Source organism: Zingiber officinale, chromosome 5A (genome assembly GCF_018446385.1).
Source record: "Zingiber officinale cultivar Zhangliang chromosome 5A, Zo_v1.1, whole genome shotgun sequence".
Lineage (NCBI taxonomy): Eukaryota > Viridiplantae > Streptophyta > Magnoliopsida > Zingiberales > Zingiberaceae > Zingiber > Zingiber officinale.
The window spans coordinates 127,488,820-127,508,255 of NC_055994.1; the positions used below are offsets into that span (position 1 = coordinate 127,488,820).

Below are 19,436 nucleotides of genomic sequence, written 5' to 3' on the forward strand. Positions count from 1 at the left end.
ATTAACTTTCGGTTACTTTAATATTAATTGTCAAACTTAAAAAAAAATCTTAATTTCAATACAATTAGCAAATGGCACGCCAAAGGCGAAGTCTTCTGGTTTTCTTTTTCAATTATGGCGCAGGGATTTTTTGACTTGACCTGATGGCTCCCATGCAGTTACGTAAGTCCCCATGCATGCATTCATAAATATTTTAACACGTGTTTGCCTACTAGAATCCAATGGTGTATTTATCCTTGAAATTAATTAGAGTCTAATCTAATGTTTTGCTACTTTGAGCATCCATATTTACCACCTAATTAAATAAATTAGTTAGTTGATAACTAATGTTGCTAATAATTGGGGTTTCTATGAATTTGTAGAGTCCAGACCAATGGGCCCTGTTCCACATCGATCCATGCCGTTAAAAGTACCCATGAACGATTTGAACATTTAGATAATATAGTTTTCATGAAGCAAACAAGACATGTACACAAGTAGTCAGAGTTGTATATTTCCTACGTGAAAATTTCAGGAGTTTTATGTGCTATGGCATGGCTTACGCAGTTAGAGTACCTTCACCATCTGCAAATTCCAGGCTTCTCTGTTCGACACAAATCCACGATCTCATCGTATTTGGAAGCATAGACAAAAGCCCACAACTGCAAAGATATAATTTCCATAGTAAGATTGTGGCAACAGACTTTATTTTTTACAACACGAGAGAGGGTAAAAAGAAAGGAAAATGAAGATCGCTCACCTCGACCTCCTTCACTTCAAAATCTTCAGTGTGTGCAAGACACGAGTTTCCAAAAGTTTCTGAAGAAGAACTTGATCCGTTCAACCTTGAAAAATACAAATTAGAACAGAGATTGTCAAAACAAGTATGCTAGTGCCAGATAATTTTCAAAGGACTAGATGGATTTTAAGAATGAGTTCAAATAAGCACAGCTTACAGATCTCCATCCAAATACAATGCAAAGTGACCGCCCCCTCCCAATGCTAAGAATTCAGATGAGCACAAAGTGAAGTAGTGATTTGTACCTAAATAGCTCAAACAATTAATGATTTTGCTTCTATCAAGTTATAGTCAGTAAAATTTACAGGCAACAGAGTGCAAAGTTACTGTCGTGTGATATTCAGGCTACCTGTAGGCCGAAAGATAACAGGAGTTCCAGATACATCAGAGAAAACAAAGCTGATGTTTGTTCCCTGAAATACCCAAAACAAATCAAAGTAATTGAAAACGTACTAACAAAAACAATATCAATAAACATCACTAGAAGGTGAACTATGAAAGTATTAGTACTGCAGTTTATAGACCTGATACTTTCTCCTACTGGTTGGTTGCAATGGTGCTTCAACTAAGCCACCAAAAACAGCACCCTTCTGATCCCCAACGACCTGAAAGAAAATATAGGAGTAAACTAATGGGTGAAATAGAAAGTTTATTCTTTTCATGAAGCATATTAATATAGGGATAAAACATATTTCTGATTTTGTCTTGGTCAAATTTAAGCAAGCTTGCCGAGGGTCTTTTAAGTTAGGGATCTCTTTGTATTCAAGTATATTTTAAGACCTCTCATTTTGGGATGCGGGACTAAAAGCAAAGTTTTATCCTAACATGCCTCCTCAAGCCCAACATCCTTTTTTTGAAGTCAACCTGGAACTAAAGGATGGATTTTTATCCTTTCCTCTCACATCCTATTTGTTTTAACAAATAGAACCCTAGAAGAGACATGATCCTATTTAAGCAGTAATGTTCTATAGATGGATATAACTTGCCCTCAAGACTGATAGTGATAGCATAGAGATAGAATCCTAGTAATAGCAATCAATAGATCATGAAAATAAAAATAGCATGGAGAACATTAAACTAAATTAGATTCACTAACAATTCTTGTATATTGGTTTAAAAAAAAACAGTAGACTATCTGAAGAGCAAATCCACATGCTTTCTATTTTAACTGCTCTCACATGTTTCTGCAACTTAGTATTAAGAAAAAAAGTCAAAATACAGTAGTGCAAATATTTAGTACAGCAGTAGCTGATGCCAGGAGCATTGGAAATGACTACAAACAAGTTAAATGCACTAAATTATGATCTGCCAATTTTTCAATTTGTTTCTAGACTGTTATGTGAACCGATAGTGGTTGTAGGTTTATAACTTTTTAAATTGGAATCCTGCTGGGCTTAGCTGCAAAATACATGGAACTGAACTAACCAAGCCAGTGGTTTCACACTTGTCTTAACGGCTAGCATTAATATCCAAGCAATGTTCCTTCACTTTTTTTAAAAAAAGATGTAAACATACAAGTTTTTTTTTTCTCTTCCATTTAACTAAGTTCACTACTCACTAGGTGAATAATTGAGTGGCACAAAAAACAAGAGTGCGTCAATTGAGAACTACATTAGATAATGAGAAAAAAAATACATACCAAGAGTGAGTAACCAGGGCAAATTGTACTTCTTCTGTAAAGAGTTGATAGAGATATACCATGTCTCCAAGTGCTGCATCAAAACTGTCAGTGAATAAAAGTACAGCACTGAAGATGGTAATCATGCAAATTTATGCATAATAGATCATAGAAATATGTTTCCAGAACCTATAAAGCAGGAGCCAGTTCCGCCCTTTAACTAATGTTGGCAGTGAAAAGTACAGAGCAGCACGCGTATTGTGTGAGAGAAGTAATGAGGGTTCAGACATCTCTGGTAGGTCAAATAGAGTTGCATCATTCTTTGTGACTTTAACTGGACTCAATTCATGTCTCTTCAACTCCGATTCTTTTAGAATGTTACAATCAACTTCAGGCACCGAGTTATGTCTAAATCCACTCATTTTAGCTGCCTTGTGAATAACTTTCCCAAGTTTTTTCTTCCCTCTTGCAAGTATGCCTTTTCTTCCACTATTTTCATTAGGTACAGACTTTGAAATTCTCTCTTCTTCTTCAGCATGATGCTCCTGTAGGTCTTCAGGAGGATGATTACTTGAGTTTGACGATGACAAAAGAGAGATCATAAATGCAGTGAAAGAGGTGGTGTCTGGAACATTTGGAGATTTAGAACCTCCTTGTAAGTCTGCATCATCCAGGCTCTTTGCCTCCAAATTCTCTTCCTGAACAAGAAAAGATAGTCACAAACTATCAGGAAAAAAAACTTGGCCTCACAAAGAAAATATTGCACATGTTCAATGGATTACATTCCTGAAAACATAACTTCTTTCATCTCACAAAAACTTGTGGGATCAAAAATTTCAAAACTCCAACCGGCATTGGAATCATCTCTATGAAAATTCAGGACAAATAATAAAAGACAGATGCAAGATAGAGGGATTCTTTGTGAACTTATGCTTCAATTTTACAAAAAAAAAGTACTAACATGTAAAGGATGGAAGAGAATGTACAACAGACATATTTCTGTGCCTCATCATCTTTTTTTGACCAACTGTTTCTTATATCATGAGGTTGATTTCATTTACTTTGTAAAGTAAATTATGGTAAGAAATATCCACAGTTATCAGTAGAATTAAGGACATAGTAGGATTTGTTGGTCCCTTAGAGGCCGGCAAGAGGGGAGTAAATTGCCTGTATAACAATTGCAAACCTTTCTCGACTTCCAATTCTAATTAGTAGTACAGTTATAACAACAAATTAAATGAACAACTTTAAAAAGAAAGAGGCAAAAGAGTTACCGGTTATAACATAGTTGTTAATCCAAGACAAAAGAAAACACTAACAATCTCCTTCGTTGAAGGCAGAGAAGCCTCTTATACTCTTTGAACATTCAGAAATAAGCTAGGAAATGAATACTTGAGTTGTTGAATATTTCCTAAGTCTATGGGTCTTTTTATAGCCCCTGGAAAATCTTATCCGAGGTTGGAAAATGCCTCCACTAAGGTGGAAGGTGCCTCAGCGAGGCAAGCGAAGATAAGGTTTTATCTCCGCTAACAGTTAATTTTACCACGTCCAAGGAGTATTGAAGGCGCCTTCCATGGGCGGCTGAAGGCGCCTTCAACCTTGTTGAAGGCGCCTTCCCACAGAAAGGCGCGGAGGCGCCTCGAACCACATTGAGGGTGACTCCAGCAGCTCCGTAGCTCCCCATTGGCTTTTCCGTTGCACCGATCGCCTAGGTGATTTCGTCCATCCGGAATTGGGCTCACCCGAACCATCTTCCGGCTTTCTTCTCGAGCAAGCTTCCGCTCCGGCTTCTCGTCCCTTGGAAACACCCGCGCTCCCTTCTCGTCCGCTAGTGTACTCTTTCGTAGCACCTCGTCCCTTAGACACACCGTGCCCGTCGACTCTCTCCCGTGCCGTCCTTCTCGCTAGCTGCGTCCTTCTGTCGACTTCCTATGCTCCTGCACACTTAGACACAGGGCATCAAAACATAACAGGACCTAACCTGACTTGGTTGATCATATCAAAACTACCACGGGATATTTACAGAATTGCATGTGGACGAATGAAGAATTTCAATATGAAACATTTTTTTATTATTTTTTTCTTCAATCACTCTGAAGACCTAAATATTGCACCCTAAAATTTGTCACCATTTTATCATTTCATTGAACCAAGTCCTAAGAAATTGGAAAATAGTCAACAGTAACTTAATCCAAGAAAGTATGTGGAACTACTGAAAGTAGGGAGATGATAGATCCTTATATTTATTTATCTGTCCATTTTTTTACCAATTTAAAATAACAAGAGGCAAGAAGATAAGCAATACAACAACAATAAGTCATGAGTCTCAATTAGCTAAGGTCGGCCACAAGAATCCCATCCTTCCATTGTCAACTCGTTTTATCATTAGTTTCACAAGAATAAAGAGGCAATCACATGGTGAGGTGCATCTAGAATTATGTGTAGTCCTATGAAGTATCATGACCAAGGTCAACTTATTTAGTAGCTCTAAAGCAACACATCAGTTCAGGAAATCACAGCAAAAACAGAGAACTACAAACTACACGGAATCTCAGTTTTGGACAGTAGAAGGCTCAATTTTACTCGGTTAAACTTGACAGGATAACCGAGATTAGCGTGCACCTAAAACTTCAAGCCATAGACTTAACATAAATGAGAAAGGGCATACCAATCGTTATTCATTTTCAATCAATTGCACATAGCGCTATAACAGGATGATGCATCCAATTTCCATGATATTTGGTTGCCTAGTGACACTTGAACCATGAAATTTATAATCCACAAAAATGGCGAAACATTTTGTATCAGATTCTTGCCTTCTTTCAACCAATTACCCTATTCAAATAGATCTCGATCTGCTCTAATCCATTTTACAGCTATTACACAAGTTCAAAGAAATCCAAGTAAAACCATGATCTAGTGAATTAATGAAGTTCGTAATCGCTTCAGCATCTATACTAGAAAGACAGTGAAAGAAACTTAACCTGAAAAAAAAACAACTAAATTAAAGGATAAATAGAAAGTTTAGAAAAAAGACCCCAGCTTCCGGCCTTCAAACTTCGATCAATCAAACCAGAAGATGAAAAGGAAAAGTGAACAAAATCACTTACAGAGTGGTCAGCAGGTTCATCGGAGATGGGACTTAGGTAGGCGGAGGTGATGCCGGAGACGAGGTGCACCGCCTTGCTGCCGAGTGACGGTAGGTAGCCCATCGATGCGGCCCAGGAGAGGTTACTCTTCAATGCCTTTGTTATTCCGTCATCGATGGTTTAAGATATTTGATAAAGGGAGGTCTCGTTTAAATTTTCAATAGTATCTGTACTATGATGTAATTTTATATATAAATAATTAGTTTAGATTAAAATTTTCAATTATTTTCATAATCGGGTTTTAATTTGGGCCAAGTTTGTTAGAATTGGGCCGAAAGGCTAGAAACCGAGAAGCCTGTAATTCCAAGATTCCATACTCCGTAGGAACGTTATCTGCCCAATCCTACCCACAACGCAGTCACCGGAGAGAGAGCAACGAAGCGACGGAGATGATGGCTCTCGGAATCTCATCGCCGACGTCCTCCTCATCTCATCAAATCCTTGCTTCCTTCTCGTTTCTCAGGGTTTCGCCTCCAGTTCTTTCCTCAAGGGCTTCGTCCTTCAGCGGAATCGGACTTGGGGCCGCAGTTCGAGTTCCGACGCTGTGCTACAGTGCCCGCGGAGGAAGGCTGGTGGTGAGGATGGCGAAGAGGGAAGAGGAGATGAAGGAGATACGTACGAAGACGACGGAGGAGATCAACGAGGAGGTAATCGACCTTAAGGGGGAGCTCTTCATGCTCCGGCTCCAGAAATCTGCGCGGAATGAGTTCAAATCTAGTGAGTTCAGACGGATGCACAAAAGGGTACACACTACCTGTTCTCCTCTTTCTTACATGCTTGTTGCTTGATGGCTCAAAATTGGAGTATTCTGCTTGTGGTCTAAGGTTCAGAGAAAAAATCCATCTACTTATTCTATGTTCTAAGAACTGTTTCTTCCATGTGAAATGGTTGCTTCATAGTTATACATTAAAAAAAAAAATGAAGGAATTTGTTTTGTTGTTATTGCCATTTTTTTTTATACTAAGGGTAGTGGAGACTGACTATATTGGCAGTTCAGGTAGTGCGGATAATGACACAAATAGCTAATTGGAATTCTAGTAACAAGGACATGTAACTATGTGTGCTTATTGTTAAATACGGACACTTCAGCGTAAGGGTCATTAGTAATGAAGCATTATGCATAAGTTTGATGTGGTTCTTGTTGGATCGCGGCGGCCGGCTAGAAGGGGGGTTGAATAGCCTGTAAATAAATCAAAAACACAACCCTTTCTCGAACTTTCAACAATACACTTGCATAAAATCGAAAGCAATAAATTAAAACCGAAAAGACGAGGTACAGAAAGATTTACTTGGTTACAACCGGGGAGGTTGTTAATCCAAGGAAGATATCGCACTAGAATATTTCCTTCAGGCGGAGAAGCCTGTTACAGCAATGAAAGCGCAAAACGAAAGAAGTTAATCTAGAGATTGAGCGTACAAGTGTTGGAATTACAATTTCTGAGTAGTTGAAAAGCTTTTGGACTAAGGCTGTATTTATAGCTTTGGTCGGAGCGCTCTGAAGGGATTCCAAGCGCCCGGGGGATAAAATTTTATCCCTGAACGTTCAGATCGTGATTGATGCGATCTGGTCAAAAAGTCAACTCCGGGTGCCCGGAAGGTTCCGGGCGCCCCGACTAGGAAAGTCAACCTTGTTGACTTTTTTCAGTCCGGGTCTGCTCCGGCTCCGTTCGCCTTAGACCGAGTTTTCCGCTCGCTTGGGTGATCTCTGCCATCCGGAATAGGGCTCACCCGAACCCAACTTCCGGTCTTCTCGAGCAGACTTCCGCTCCAGCTTCTCGTCACCCAGAATCGCCGCATGCTTCTTTCTCGTCCGCCAGCGTACTCATCCGCAGTCTTCGTCCCTCGGTCGCACCCCGTGTTGACTTTCTCGCTAATTGCGTCTCTTGCTCCTCGAGCAGTCTTCCGCTCCGACTTCTCGTCCCTCGGAACCACCGCACGCTTCTTTCTCGTCCGCCGATGTACTCTTCCGCAGCGCCTCGTCCCTCGGACGCACTGCGTGCCATCCTTCTCGCTAGCTGTGTCTTCCGCTCGACTACCTATGCTCCTAAACTCCTGCACACTTAGACACAAGGTTAAAAACACACAGGACCTAACTTAACTTGTTGATCACACCAAAACAACCTTGGGGTTCCAACAGTTCTAACATATCTCTATGCATAAGCTTGCTAATAATAGTCAAATCTCTCAAAGAATTTTAGTTACATTAAATAGAGTTTTCTTTAATCTTGTTGTTTCCCTTACAATACTCTAACTTATTCATCTTGTCTAATGGTAGAATCTGTGTTATTTTTGGATATGCTCATACTATCTTAATTTATTTTCACTCATTTTATCATCCGTTAGAACTACACTTAATTGATTCAAGTAGCAGCATTTTCTATTTTATTCTTTGCTGCCGTGTGACCTTGTGGTCATGGGTTCGAGTTGTGAAAACAACTTCTTGCAATATAAGACAAGAGGTCTTACCCTCCCCCAGACCTCATATTGGTGGGAACTTCATATACCAGACTCTCTTTTTATACTTTTTAGTTAGTCTTGTACACATCCGTCTTAGTATTTCCTTCTCTGCTATATTAATTTTTTATGTGATTTTCGGATGGTGATCCATTAAATATGATGGCACACCCAACAATCATTCTAAACATGGGAAGCTCATCTCCCTATTAATCTCTCACCCTATGTTACTATTATGTGTGTATGTGATATAATTGTCAATTTTTCTGAGTTCAAAAAAAGTTTGCTTTCATGGAGTCTTTTGATGGAAGTGGCAAGGATGAGCTTTATATTGATTTTGTATTATTGTTTTCAGTAAAAAAAAAACAAGCTTCAGGTCTGTTAAAGTGTATTATTCTTTACTTGTTTGTAGATGTGTTATCAAATAAATAGGCTGCAATAAAGTGTAGTCATTTTGCCAGAAATTTAGTATGAGTGCAATTGTATCGTCACAAATGGCCATGACTCTGGATTCAGCTAATTAAACTGAAATGAGCAAATTGGAGTAATATAGGAAATTTGATATTGTAAGTGAAGGATTAAAAGTCAAATATGCAATATAAGGTTGTTTCTACATCAAGGTAATACATAAGAATGCTTAAGACTCTCATAATAGCAACTTAAGGATATAATATCGTGCAGTATATGCTTGGTGTTGGCTCATATGCTATGGATCTATGAAATTGATTAAGATGAACATGCAAATACAAGGATGCTTTGCTGAGAGATCATACTTTTGGTTCGTATTTACATTAGTATAGTTTGACAAATATTCTTTGTTGGTAAATGGTAATGTTTAGTCCCTTAAGAATGAAATTTCACATGGATAACAAGACAAATATCTTACTAATATTGTCTTATCACATTTTGATCTTAATTTTGCATTAGACCTTTAGTGTTCATTATTTCATAAGGCAAATTACCATCTGGCAAACATCTTAACTTATGAGGCTTGGGAAAAACCTTTGTGCTTTTCTTTGTAGATTCCAGTTCTATATCTGTTCTAATAAGCATCCCCAGGACTCCAAGTTTTAGTGACCAAACCAGTTGCTAAACTCGAATACACGTATGGATCCACATTTTTTGTGTTAGCATCTTAATAGAATCATTAGGATGCTTTTGGAAATGCTAATGTTGTTCACAAAGATTCATTATACTTTGTAGATTATGCAGATATTATTACTTGTTTTGATAATCTCTTGTAGATTGCTCGAATGCTAACAGTAAAAAGGGAGAGGGAGATTGAGGAGGGAATAAACAAAAGATTGTCCAGGAAACTCGACAAGAAATGGAAGAGAAGTATCGTTGTTCGGCCACCTCCATCTCTAAGGAAGAAGCAAGAGGAACAAAAGGCTGCAGAAGCAGAGAAGTCATCGTAGGCCAACATCACATTCACAGACGAGTAAAACTAGCGCCATGTTCACGTCTCTTGCTGTATTACTCGTTAGATTGTGGAATTTGTCTTGTTACTGTGCTACCTGCAACCGAGTTCTGTTGATTAACAGATGGTGGTGAATATTTTGATTTGATTGGGAAATGGTAGTCGAATTCATCTTTGTAAGATGTGTCCTATACGTTTTCTCGGTTTTTTTGCCAGTTATTCAGAGACTAATAATTTTCCTCGATTACTTCTTGTATGATATGGACGAGTTGTTAATTTTTGCGAACATATTGCGTGGCCCCTTTGACACGTGTCGCTTGTCGGCTGCGATCAATTGTTTTTTCCCTCATAAGTCTTTAGTTCGCGTATATTATCTATAAGATAAATCGTTAAGTACACGGACATACTCGCCTTCACCTCGCTTCCTGATGGTTGGCTGTAGGTGGGGTCCATCCTATCGTAAGGCAGGTACGGCAATGTCGTCTTCGTGAAATGGTAATTGTGAAGAAAAGGCAAACCCAAAAGTTTCTATTTATATTCAAGTCGCGCCTCCCGTTCGAAATTGTTCACTCTTGAAAGCCTTTGAATTTATTTATTTTTCCAGTAAAGCCTTTGAATTTATTTATTTTTCCAGTGACTCTAACTTTTCATGTATTCCTTGGTTGCATTGTAGCTGATATAGGCATGGCAACATTTTTGATATGCAGATATGTGGTAGAGAGAATCTCAAACAGACAAATTGTTCAGAGGTGACCAAGAACCAATCAGAGGATTCACCAGCAGAAATACTGTTCCATCTTGACCAATGCTATTCTGCAGATGACCTCGATTCTACTCTCAAGTAGGTACGATGTTTCATGAATATGCTGTTTCTTTGTCAGTCATTAAGCATTATCATGGACTTACATGATAAACTCACTAAAAGTGTGTTTCAAATATGATTACTTTGAAATTCTACTGTTTTCTTTTGTTCTTTGAAAGTTCTTCAGTTTTTTATGGGACTCAAGTTAAGATATTTGTTTTTTTTATGTAGTTTATTATATCACTATACTCTCTCATGGAATGCTAGAGATTGTTTCACAAGGATATTCCTTTTGTCTTCTTTGTTCGTATGAAGTTTCACATCTGCCTCTTTTAGTATTACTCGTTTACTCGATGAAGATTCTTCTGGTTCAACTTGGTCAATTGGCGACCAGATTCAACAACAAACCATAAGTCCAAGCTACTTGGCACTGGTTAGTCCATCCTATGCTGCCATTGAATCTTATAGCACTACAACTGCCCAAATTTGTTAAATCATTTTTTAATTATCTTGAACAAGAGTTTTCTTCAGCCTTCCTCTATCCTTCCTAAGCAAGTCTAGTCATCTTACTACAAAATGTAATTATCAACTTTGTACGTCATTTTTTTCTATTATCTATGAATTTTTATCTTTTCTTGGGGTTCTCATCTTTACCATATCAACTTTATAAATGTTATTTCCTAGTTCCCAACATTGACCATAAAACATGGCTAATTTTGTGCCATTTTCTTAATGTCCTTTAAACCAATGGTTAGGAATCCACTCCGGAAACCCGGCCTCTTCCTTTTGACCATCCAATTTTTGTTCGTATATCTTCATCAGCATTTCCTTTTTCTTGCTGAATAATAGACTGGCGAACTGAGGATGGTGTTGAGATCTCTCTCTCTGTCTCTCTTCAATGTCTCTACTGGTTCACTTGCCTAAGATGTTAACATTTTCTAGGGTTCTATGTATGACCTTTTCATTGAACGAAGACAATTGACCACAATTATAAAACACCTGTTGGTTTACTGATTCTTCAATGCAGAAGCAACTATGTATTGGAAACCTTTTGGCTGGATCCTATTAATTGAACATAAACAGTTTATTTCATCTGTTTTAATACTGGTAGGTAAGATCTGTCCCTGAAACAGCTACGTTTTGTGTAGGAGAATTATTTAAGAGAACGTAGTTACATTTCAATGAGCTACTCTATGCTCTTACTACATTTCTATTTCTGCCCACAACAATTTCAATGAGACGATACTCGCTATTATTTCAATATGCTTTTCTATGTTTTCAAGCATTGTATCAGCAAGTTACTTCTCATGATATTTAACCCTTAGTGAGTCTTTCTTTTCTCAAGTGTCTTTCATCATATTTAACTGAGCTAAGAATCATTTACTGAAGTCGCTCACTTCCACACTCTCGACTTCGATTAATGTACAGTTTGTGCATTACAAGGATTGCAGATTTGCAGTTAAGTTAGTTGGCACACATCGAACTGTTGCTTCTTAATTCTCAGTTCAATGCGATTCCTGCATCATTCTTTATACTCGGTCATTTTCTGTTATTTTGCATATGAACTTTTACTGGCAATTATTTATGTTGAAACTAACAGATAATCTTGGGAACTTGCAGAGTTCGTGGCCATTGAAAAACTTTACACAAAGTGCAGGAGTGTGGCGATCTCATCCATCAAACATTCTCCTTGTTCTTGAGATATTTCAGCTAACCACAACATGTTTGGCGTTTTGCAATGCAGAGATAAGTGTGTGCTTTGGATTTTCCATCTGCTAGTGAACAATTTGTTATATAAACGCTAACTAAACGATCTTATTCATATAAACGTCTCGTATTTATAAATTGCGCAGCTGGTGTAGTGGTATCATAGTACCCTCCCACGGTACTGACCGGGGTTCGATTCCCCGGATGCGCATGCAAAATGTTTTTTTTTTTAACAACCAGCTTTGATAGATCATAGATCCACTCCGCTCAATAATATCAATTTACATAATGAAACAGATTAATTGTGTTGAACAAGTTGTTTATTTTTCTAATTTAATGGTGTTCAAATTAAATGCTACGCAAAGATCTCTTATAAAATAATAATTCCATTCAACCTACCATTTAAATCTTCTATATTATTTATCGTGAAGATAAGAGTAATACAGATCGACTCATTTAATGAAAACTAGGCAGGTTCCAAATCTAATTCTGCAATTCATAACTAATGCAACTAAATTAGACATTTTCCAACTCACCCTAACCAAACCAACAATGCCACATTTTGCTATTGCCTCTTATTTTGTTAAACTTTTCACTCGAAAATTCATTAGTGTTCATGATTTGGACGTTACATCCGTTTATTTAGCATGCGATTTAATTAATTAGCACGTTGTTAATTTATTGGATGAGTTAGGATTTTGCTTAATTAGTGTGATAAATATAAATGAAGATAATAATTGCACAGTCGATGGAACCGAGGCGGACCCAATTCGGAGTCGTCGATAGCTGTGCGTCCACGTCGACATGGCCCCGCAAAATCAATGTGATGTAGAGGCTCATCTATCGCTTGGTTTCGACATGACATAATTGATCATTAATTGTGATGAAACGAGCATCATAAGGACTCTTGAATTTTTGTTTAGTAATCCAGTTATCTAATTCATTCTTCGAATTGATTCGTCGCTCGGTAGTTAACATTTTAAAATTATCTTCTGGAAACAATTTAATAACGCGCCCCAGTAAAAAATTAATTCGGGGATATTTGATTAATTATGAGAGAGCTTCACCATTATATATTTTTTTCTTCTCATTTTCTATATTAACTACGGCCGTTATGTATATTGTCTTTTTCTTTATCTTTTTTTACACTTGAATTGTCCTTAGAGCAGACACAGTGCGGCACACTGTTGTTATCTCGTGGCGGATAGGAAAAAGACAATTTTTTTACGTGGCTCGTAAATTAATTTCTGGAGAATTTATTTGAAATTTAAGTTTCTATCTCTTCTGCGCTTGCGTGCCAATTTAGCCTTTGCATTAAATGCCTCCTTTGCATTCCTGGGAAAGCAAAGCATTTCCTTAGCTTTTATAAACTGAACTGTTTCAAAAGCCATTAATGCCATTCCATCTTCCCTCTCCTTTGGCCGCCGCCTCCTCCTCCTCCTCCTCCTCTTCGGTTGCAGAGAAAAAGAATGAGGCAGCTTTACACCCGAAATGGAAGGCTCAAACGCCTGCTCTCCGCCATCCGAATAAGGAGCAACGAACCAGAGTGCCGGGAGGATGCCTCTGCCGCCACTGCCCCTGTTCCTGAGGTGCTCGACGAGAAACCGCCGGTGAAACCGAGCTGGAGGTGCTTCTGCTACAAAGAAATCCACAAGGCCACTGACGGTTTTCACAAAGGTCAGTCTTTTAGAGGACTCTGGCCGCGCTCCGATCCTCGTTGCTCCGCAAAATCTGATCTTGGTTCGTGTCTGGGGCTCCGCAGATAACCTGGTGGGCGTCGGTGGGCACGCGGAGGTGTATCGGGGCGTGATGGTGGACGGGCAGGTGATCGCCGTGAAGAGGCTGATGAGGGCTTCGTCGGACGAGCAGAGGGAGAAGGATTTCCTTACCGAGCTCGGCACCGTCGGCCACGTCCGCCACCCCAACGTCTCTGCCCTCCTCGGCTGCTGCATCGACCGCGACCTCCACTTGATCTTCGAGTTCTCTTCTCGCGGCTCTGTCTCCTCCAATCTCCACGGTAACATCGACAAAACCTAACAATTCGCTCGTACCATGACGATCGACGATGGATCAAAACTGTGGTTTCGATGTATTTGCAGACGAGAATTCACCGCCTATGGCTTGGAAACTGAGGCACGACATAGCGTTGGGAACCGCCAGGGGACTCCATTACCTGCACAAGCAATGCCAGAGGAGGATCATCCACAGGGACATCAAGACCTCCAACATCCTCCTCACTGCAAACTTCGAAGCCCAGGTAGTAATTAACCACTGTCTTCCTTGCTGCTAAACCATCGTGTTCTTGAACCCAAACCAAAGATCTCCATCTCAGATTTCAGATTTCGGCCTCGCCAAGTGGCTCCCATCCCAGTGGATTTACCGCGCCGTCGGACCAATCGAAGGCACTTTCGGGTACAAATCTGCCACTTTCAGGCGAAATACAAGGTCAAACTAGCGATTCTGTTAATGGATTTCATGCTTTGAATTAGATGCTTGGCGCCGGAGTACTTCATGCACGGCATCGTGGACGAGAAGACCGACGTCTTCTCATTTGGTGTTTTCCTGTTGGAGATCATATCGGGAAGGAAACCTGTCGATGGTTCTCACAAAAGCTTGCTCAGCTGGGTGAGTATCACCTTTCGCCATTGATCCATCCAGAGAAAGTATTAACTGCCAAGAACGTTTTTGATTAACCAGCAGCTTTGCAGGCGAGGCCTCTTCTGAATGATGATTCCGCAATTCAAATGCTGGTCGATCCGAGATTAGGAAGTGATTACGACATGGGGCAGCTTAAAAGGCTCACCTTTTCGGCCTGTCTTTGTATCAGAGCGACTGCAGCTTTGCGACCTTCAATGACTGAGGTAAAAATGCTGTTGCCAATTGTTACAGTGAGTTTATACACGCTAAATTAAGTAGGAAAGCTTCCTGTTGTCATTCATGGCTTGATTACTGAGTCTAATTTAATTGTGTTGGTTTTGGCAGGTAATGGAGATCCTGGAAGGCGGTGAGATTTCACAAGATCGATGGAATGTGCCTGAGGAGGAAGAGGAAGAGGCATTTTGGGTCTTCGATGATCTCGACGATGATGACAGTGATGATGGTAATTGCAGTACTCCATCAGTGTAAAGTTCCCAAAACCAATTTTAGTAGCACATTTGCAGAGCATTAGTACTGATGCATATAACCGTAGTTAGTAAGGTTGACATTTGTGAGGCTGGTGATGCATTATCTTAAATTGGTAGGTCAAGGGCTTCACCCCTAAATTCATATCTGACTGCTGTAGAGATAGGGACATTGAGGAAGAACAGTTGTTAGATTTGGCCAACTTTGAGCCAACTGGAATAGGATTTTTTTTTCTCTCTTTTGAATAGGAAAATGGAGCAGTTCCGAGCAGGTGGCAGGTTGTCTTGACCTGAAATGACAGATCGGATAAATGATACTTAAAATGAAGGCTAAATGGTATTTTGATTAGTGGTGTATAGCTTTAGGCAGCCTACTGTCTGATTTTCTGAAGAGCAAAAAAAAGAGTTTACATAGGTTTAGAAGACATGTCATCTAGTAATATATTTTAGCTGGGTTGGGAATTGTATGATCAATGCCATGCATGCTGCTAAAGTTCACACGGCAAGCAACATATTGAAACAGGACGATCAACATAGTGGCTGATCATGCTTCTGTGGTTTTCACTAAGGTTATTGCAATAGTTTGGCTTTCATTTTACTGATATTTAAAGTGAATTTTGAGGTCCTGAGATCAGAGGACGTTGTGGTTGTACAAGTACAACTATTAGTTTGTCTCAGAATTATACAAAAGGACCATAAATTTTCAATCGTGTTATACTGACCTCTTCAATTTGTTAAAATATAAGCTATAGGACCTGGAAATCACTAGAAACAAAAATTTAGGAACACGGAAAACAATGCGAACTTAAAAAATTCACAAACAGAAGGCCAGTTTATATATTTGCTTTTGAATGTCATTGTCAAGACTTGACAAATATAAACAGAAGTGGAAAAAAAAACCTTATCTACATAATTGTTATCCACAATCACGTTGTACAATCCTTTATAATGACCTTTATCTACGAGAGGGAACCACAAGTATTCACCGGGAAGAATGTCATTTGCTATAACCATTATATTCACAGAAGAATGTAGAGGACGAGAAATATATACCAGCAAGAAAGAATTCAGATCTACTGCAAATGGTATATATCATGCAGAAGGATAGATGTTCTGCTGCTACTGCTGCACATTCCTGATGCTCAATGATCATAGATGCGTGATCCGTGTCTACCGTATCTGTCCAAATTTTGAGAGAAACATTTTGGTAATTGATAAATTGAGAGATTAAGATTTACACAATCTGAAATTGATTCATTGTTTCATGTACTATAATACTGTATTGATGATAAGCAATAAATAAAAGTCTACGAGTAATCAAATTTTATTGTGCAACTGGCGGTCACCATTTGTTCACCGTAGAACATTAGAGAAAGGAGCGAATACTATTCTTCCATGGATGAGGTGACTAGTCTAATTGTTCTTGTTTGCGTTTAGAAATGTTTATGAATGCTATGCATAATTCTGATTAATATGCAAACCTTTAAAGTTGTTTGGCAGGGTATTCCCAGAATTGAATTTCTCTTTCCTCCCCAAGAAGATGGGAACATAACAATATTAAACTAAGATTATCAATGACATTCTCGAAATAGCACAAGCCAAATGAACAAGTCCAACCTGTGGTGAGCAGGAATAACCAGTGATGCCGGGGCATTGACTGCTGGTCTTGCAAATCCATCATCGGCTTCACCAAATCTATACTCTACAATATCAACAGATCTCAAGGAATCTCCATGATATAAACCATAAGGACTTGATCCATGACTGCTTCTTGGTACAGCTTCCGTGGATCTCCTCCGATTTCTTAAACACCTAAAGTTTGGAAACGGTTTACAAGATATGCATGAGGTCCACCAGTTGCCCCTGCTCCGATAAAAACTTTCATAGTCATCTGTAGCTTCTGCATCTTCATACTCAATGACATAGTCACCCAACACCACTGCACGGGGTACTTGTGCTTGTATCGTGCTTAATACATCTATGATCTCTGATGTCTGCTGGAGATATTCCCAGTTTAGCTGCTGTGCAGGATCAATCTTGGAAGGGTGAGAATGTGGATGTTTTAGATGAACATGTTTCTGGAGTTCATAAAAGTTTCCAACAAAAGTGCAGTATTTCTCTTCACAAAATCGTTTCTTCATATTGAAACAGACACGGGCGTCGTTGATGATGAGCCATCCAGTTACACCTCCCCTACAGAGTGGACACAGTGGTCGGTTGTTTGGGCTTGAAGAAATATCCCCTACCAATGAAACACTATTTGTAGATGATGTGACTTTCACAACAGCAGGGAAGTCATATGCACTTCTAAATCTGTCCAGACAATTTGAGTGCTTCTGATCAGTATCACACATGAATGGTCTGCACCCCTTTCCATAGGAAGTGCACAATAACATGACAGCATTGTGTGGAAAATCCAAACAGATAGAGCAAGTCACATCCTCCAAATCGAAGTCTAGTTTTATGCTCTCCAAGTCCAATGGGTAGGAGTCCTGCTTGAATGTCTTCTTCTCAGAAGTGCATGCCGCCATCACAATCTTTTCAACATAAATACCATCATAATCGTTCATCAAATTTAAAGAAAAAAAATCAGGAAAAATATGGATAACTGTCTTGTTTAAGAAATTGACTATTGTAGAGCGTTTGTTAAGAGAAACAAAAAGAGAATAAATAACAAAGAGAACTCTGGAAGAAGAAACTAAAAGACAATGGTGACGTTGCACAAGATGATTAAACCACAACAAGAAGCATCACTAGCTACCATTCAGCATTTACATTACATTCTTCACCTTTCAGCATAAGATGACCAAGGTTCTCTTCTCCAAATTACCAAAATACATTCCTCCCTGTACAGCCCATGCTAGTTATTTTTCTTTGATACACAAACAATGTCTTTTAAACTGGGTTACAGCAGAACTGAAAATTCGTACATTATTGCATCTAAGAATTTCCATTAGAAAGACACCGTCGAAAATTTTGTTAGATTTCTTATGACCTATTCCACTTTCACTCCAAATCCCTTAATATTCAGAGAGCAGACTCCAAAACAAGGACAACTGTTTGACCACTTTATTCAGAAAATGGTGCTGTTCTATATCTTAACCTTCCAATATAAGAAAACTGCAACAACTCAGCCCCACATAACTATGGTTTCAAGTTATACTCGATTCCCCCAACACCTATATCCAGTGTCTGAAATTACAATCAATGGCAATCAAACCCTAAGATGCACAACGAGCTGTCACTCTATAACTAAGGCGTACACAAACAACCATTGGATCTATAGAATATATAGTTTCTTGTTATACACACACACACACACCAGTATGGTCAAATATGTTCTTTATTTCAGCTGTTGAAAACACTTCTTTTCACGATAATCTATGACTCAAATAATCCATTTTATGGCACTAATACGATAAGTCAATCCTTCTAGCTACTTCTTCGAAGATTTTTTGCCAACTAGTAGAGCATCCACTACTGTTGCCATCAAGGGAAAGACGATTGAACAAACTTGTTGCAAGGATCAAAGAAAAATCCTCAGCTAAGAAAAGATTGGTTTCGCGTCATCTAAAAATTCAACGCCAAATTAAACACCCAACAAATTATTCGACAAAAACTGTCAGCATTCAAATCCGACTTGAGGATACAAAACTGTCATAATAAATCATCCAGACGGAGAATATTTTTATAGTCTAACGTCTAATCCACCAAAGTAAACGATCTCCATCTGGATCATCAAAATCAAGTCTTTGCTATCAAACCGAGGCGAAACCTTGATCGAAATGAAGCCCACTAGTTACCTGAATCCAAGGAAGAAGGCGAGAGCTTCACTTCACCAAGCTTCACCCCAATGAAGGAATCTCCTCCAATTTCCCAAAGAAGCCAAAAGCCCTAACCCAATATCTCCGATTGCCGTGCCGAAAAAGGCTAGAAAAGGGTAATTAAGGAAGCCCCGCCATGGGATCGGAAGAAGGAGATGCCATAAATAGTCTTGTGTACAAATAAGACTTTTAGCCCTCTAACTTCTACAAATTATTCTACACTTCTCCCTCTATTTTTTTTTTTCTCTGTCACGTACACATAAGAACTAAGAAGGATGGCGTGTCAGTGGTAGAGAATTGAAGTTGTACGATTTGTTTCTCCTGTCAATTGCGTGGATGAGACTCCAAAAACACTTTGAAAAATTGATTAAGACAAATAAATATATGCAAATTATTTGATGCAAGCTAATTAAAGATGACTCGGATGATGTACACATCACATATATATATATTTTTTCTAAAAGGTTAGAAATGCACGATGAAAATCCACCTTACATGAGCTACATCTACATCTAATTAAGAAGGTGAGAAAACAAGCAACAACATTTAGATAATAGGTAGT

The 19,436-nt window shown here is 38.9% G+C and overlaps 4 protein-coding genes and 1 non-coding gene across 5 annotated transcripts; 3 read left to right on the forward strand and 2 right to left on the reverse strand.

Moving 5' to 3' along the window:
- Positions 1-428: 428 nt before the first annotated feature.
- On the reverse strand, positions 429-5,691 carry LOC121981679 (oxidation resistance protein 1-like). Its single transcript, XM_042534321.1, has 8 exons — positions 5,507-5,691; positions 2,586-3,094; positions 2,418-2,490; positions 1,303-1,383; positions 1,128-1,191; positions 936-1,023; positions 740-824; positions 429-641 (listed from the first exon to the last, which is right to left on the reverse strand). The coding sequence occupies exons 1-8, from the start codon at positions 5,606-5,608 to the stop codon at positions 558-560; spliced, it is 1,086 nt and encodes a 361-aa protein (XP_042390255.1). The 5' UTR covers positions 5,609-5,691; the 3' UTR covers positions 429-557.
- A 172-nt stretch (positions 5,692-5,863) lies between these two features.
- On the forward strand, positions 5,864-9,594 carry LOC121981680 (50S ribosomal protein L29, chloroplastic-like). Its single transcript, XM_042534322.1, has 2 exons — positions 5,864-6,288; positions 9,244-9,594. Exons 1-2 carry the CDS (start codon positions 5,935-5,937, stop codon positions 9,415-9,417), a joined length of 528 nt encoding a protein of 175 aa, XP_042390256.1. The 5' UTR covers positions 5,864-5,934; the 3' UTR covers positions 9,418-9,594.
- Positions 9,595-12,068: 2,474 nt separating this feature from the next.
- On the forward strand, positions 12,069-12,139 carry TRNAG-CCC. Its single transcript has one exon. It is a non-coding gene; the product is annotated as a tRNA-Gly (tRNA).
- A 1,063-nt stretch (positions 12,140-13,202) lies between these two features.
- Positions 13,203-15,765, forward strand: LOC121981681 (probable receptor-like serine/threonine-protein kinase At5g57670). The gene is made up of 7 exons (XM_042534324.1): positions 13,203-13,605; positions 13,691-13,945; positions 14,028-14,185; positions 14,261-14,340; positions 14,418-14,553; positions 14,637-14,789; positions 14,911-15,765. Exons 1-7 carry the CDS (start codon positions 13,398-13,400, stop codon positions 15,052-15,054), a joined length of 1,134 nt encoding a protein of 377 aa, XP_042390258.1. The 5' UTR covers positions 13,203-13,397; the 3' UTR covers positions 15,055-15,765.
- A 98-nt stretch (positions 15,766-15,863) lies between these two features.
- On the reverse strand, positions 15,864-19,056 carry LOC121981682. Its single transcript, XM_042534325.1, has 3 exons — positions 18,854-19,056; positions 16,668-17,587; positions 15,864-16,229 (listed from the first exon to the last, which is right to left on the reverse strand). Exons 2-3 carry the CDS (start codon positions 17,579-17,581, stop codon positions 16,193-16,195), a joined length of 951 nt encoding a protein of 316 aa, XP_042390259.1. The 5' UTR covers positions 17,582-17,587; positions 18,854-19,056; the 3' UTR covers positions 15,864-16,192.
- Between the last annotated feature and the right edge of the window lie 380 nt (positions 19,057-19,436).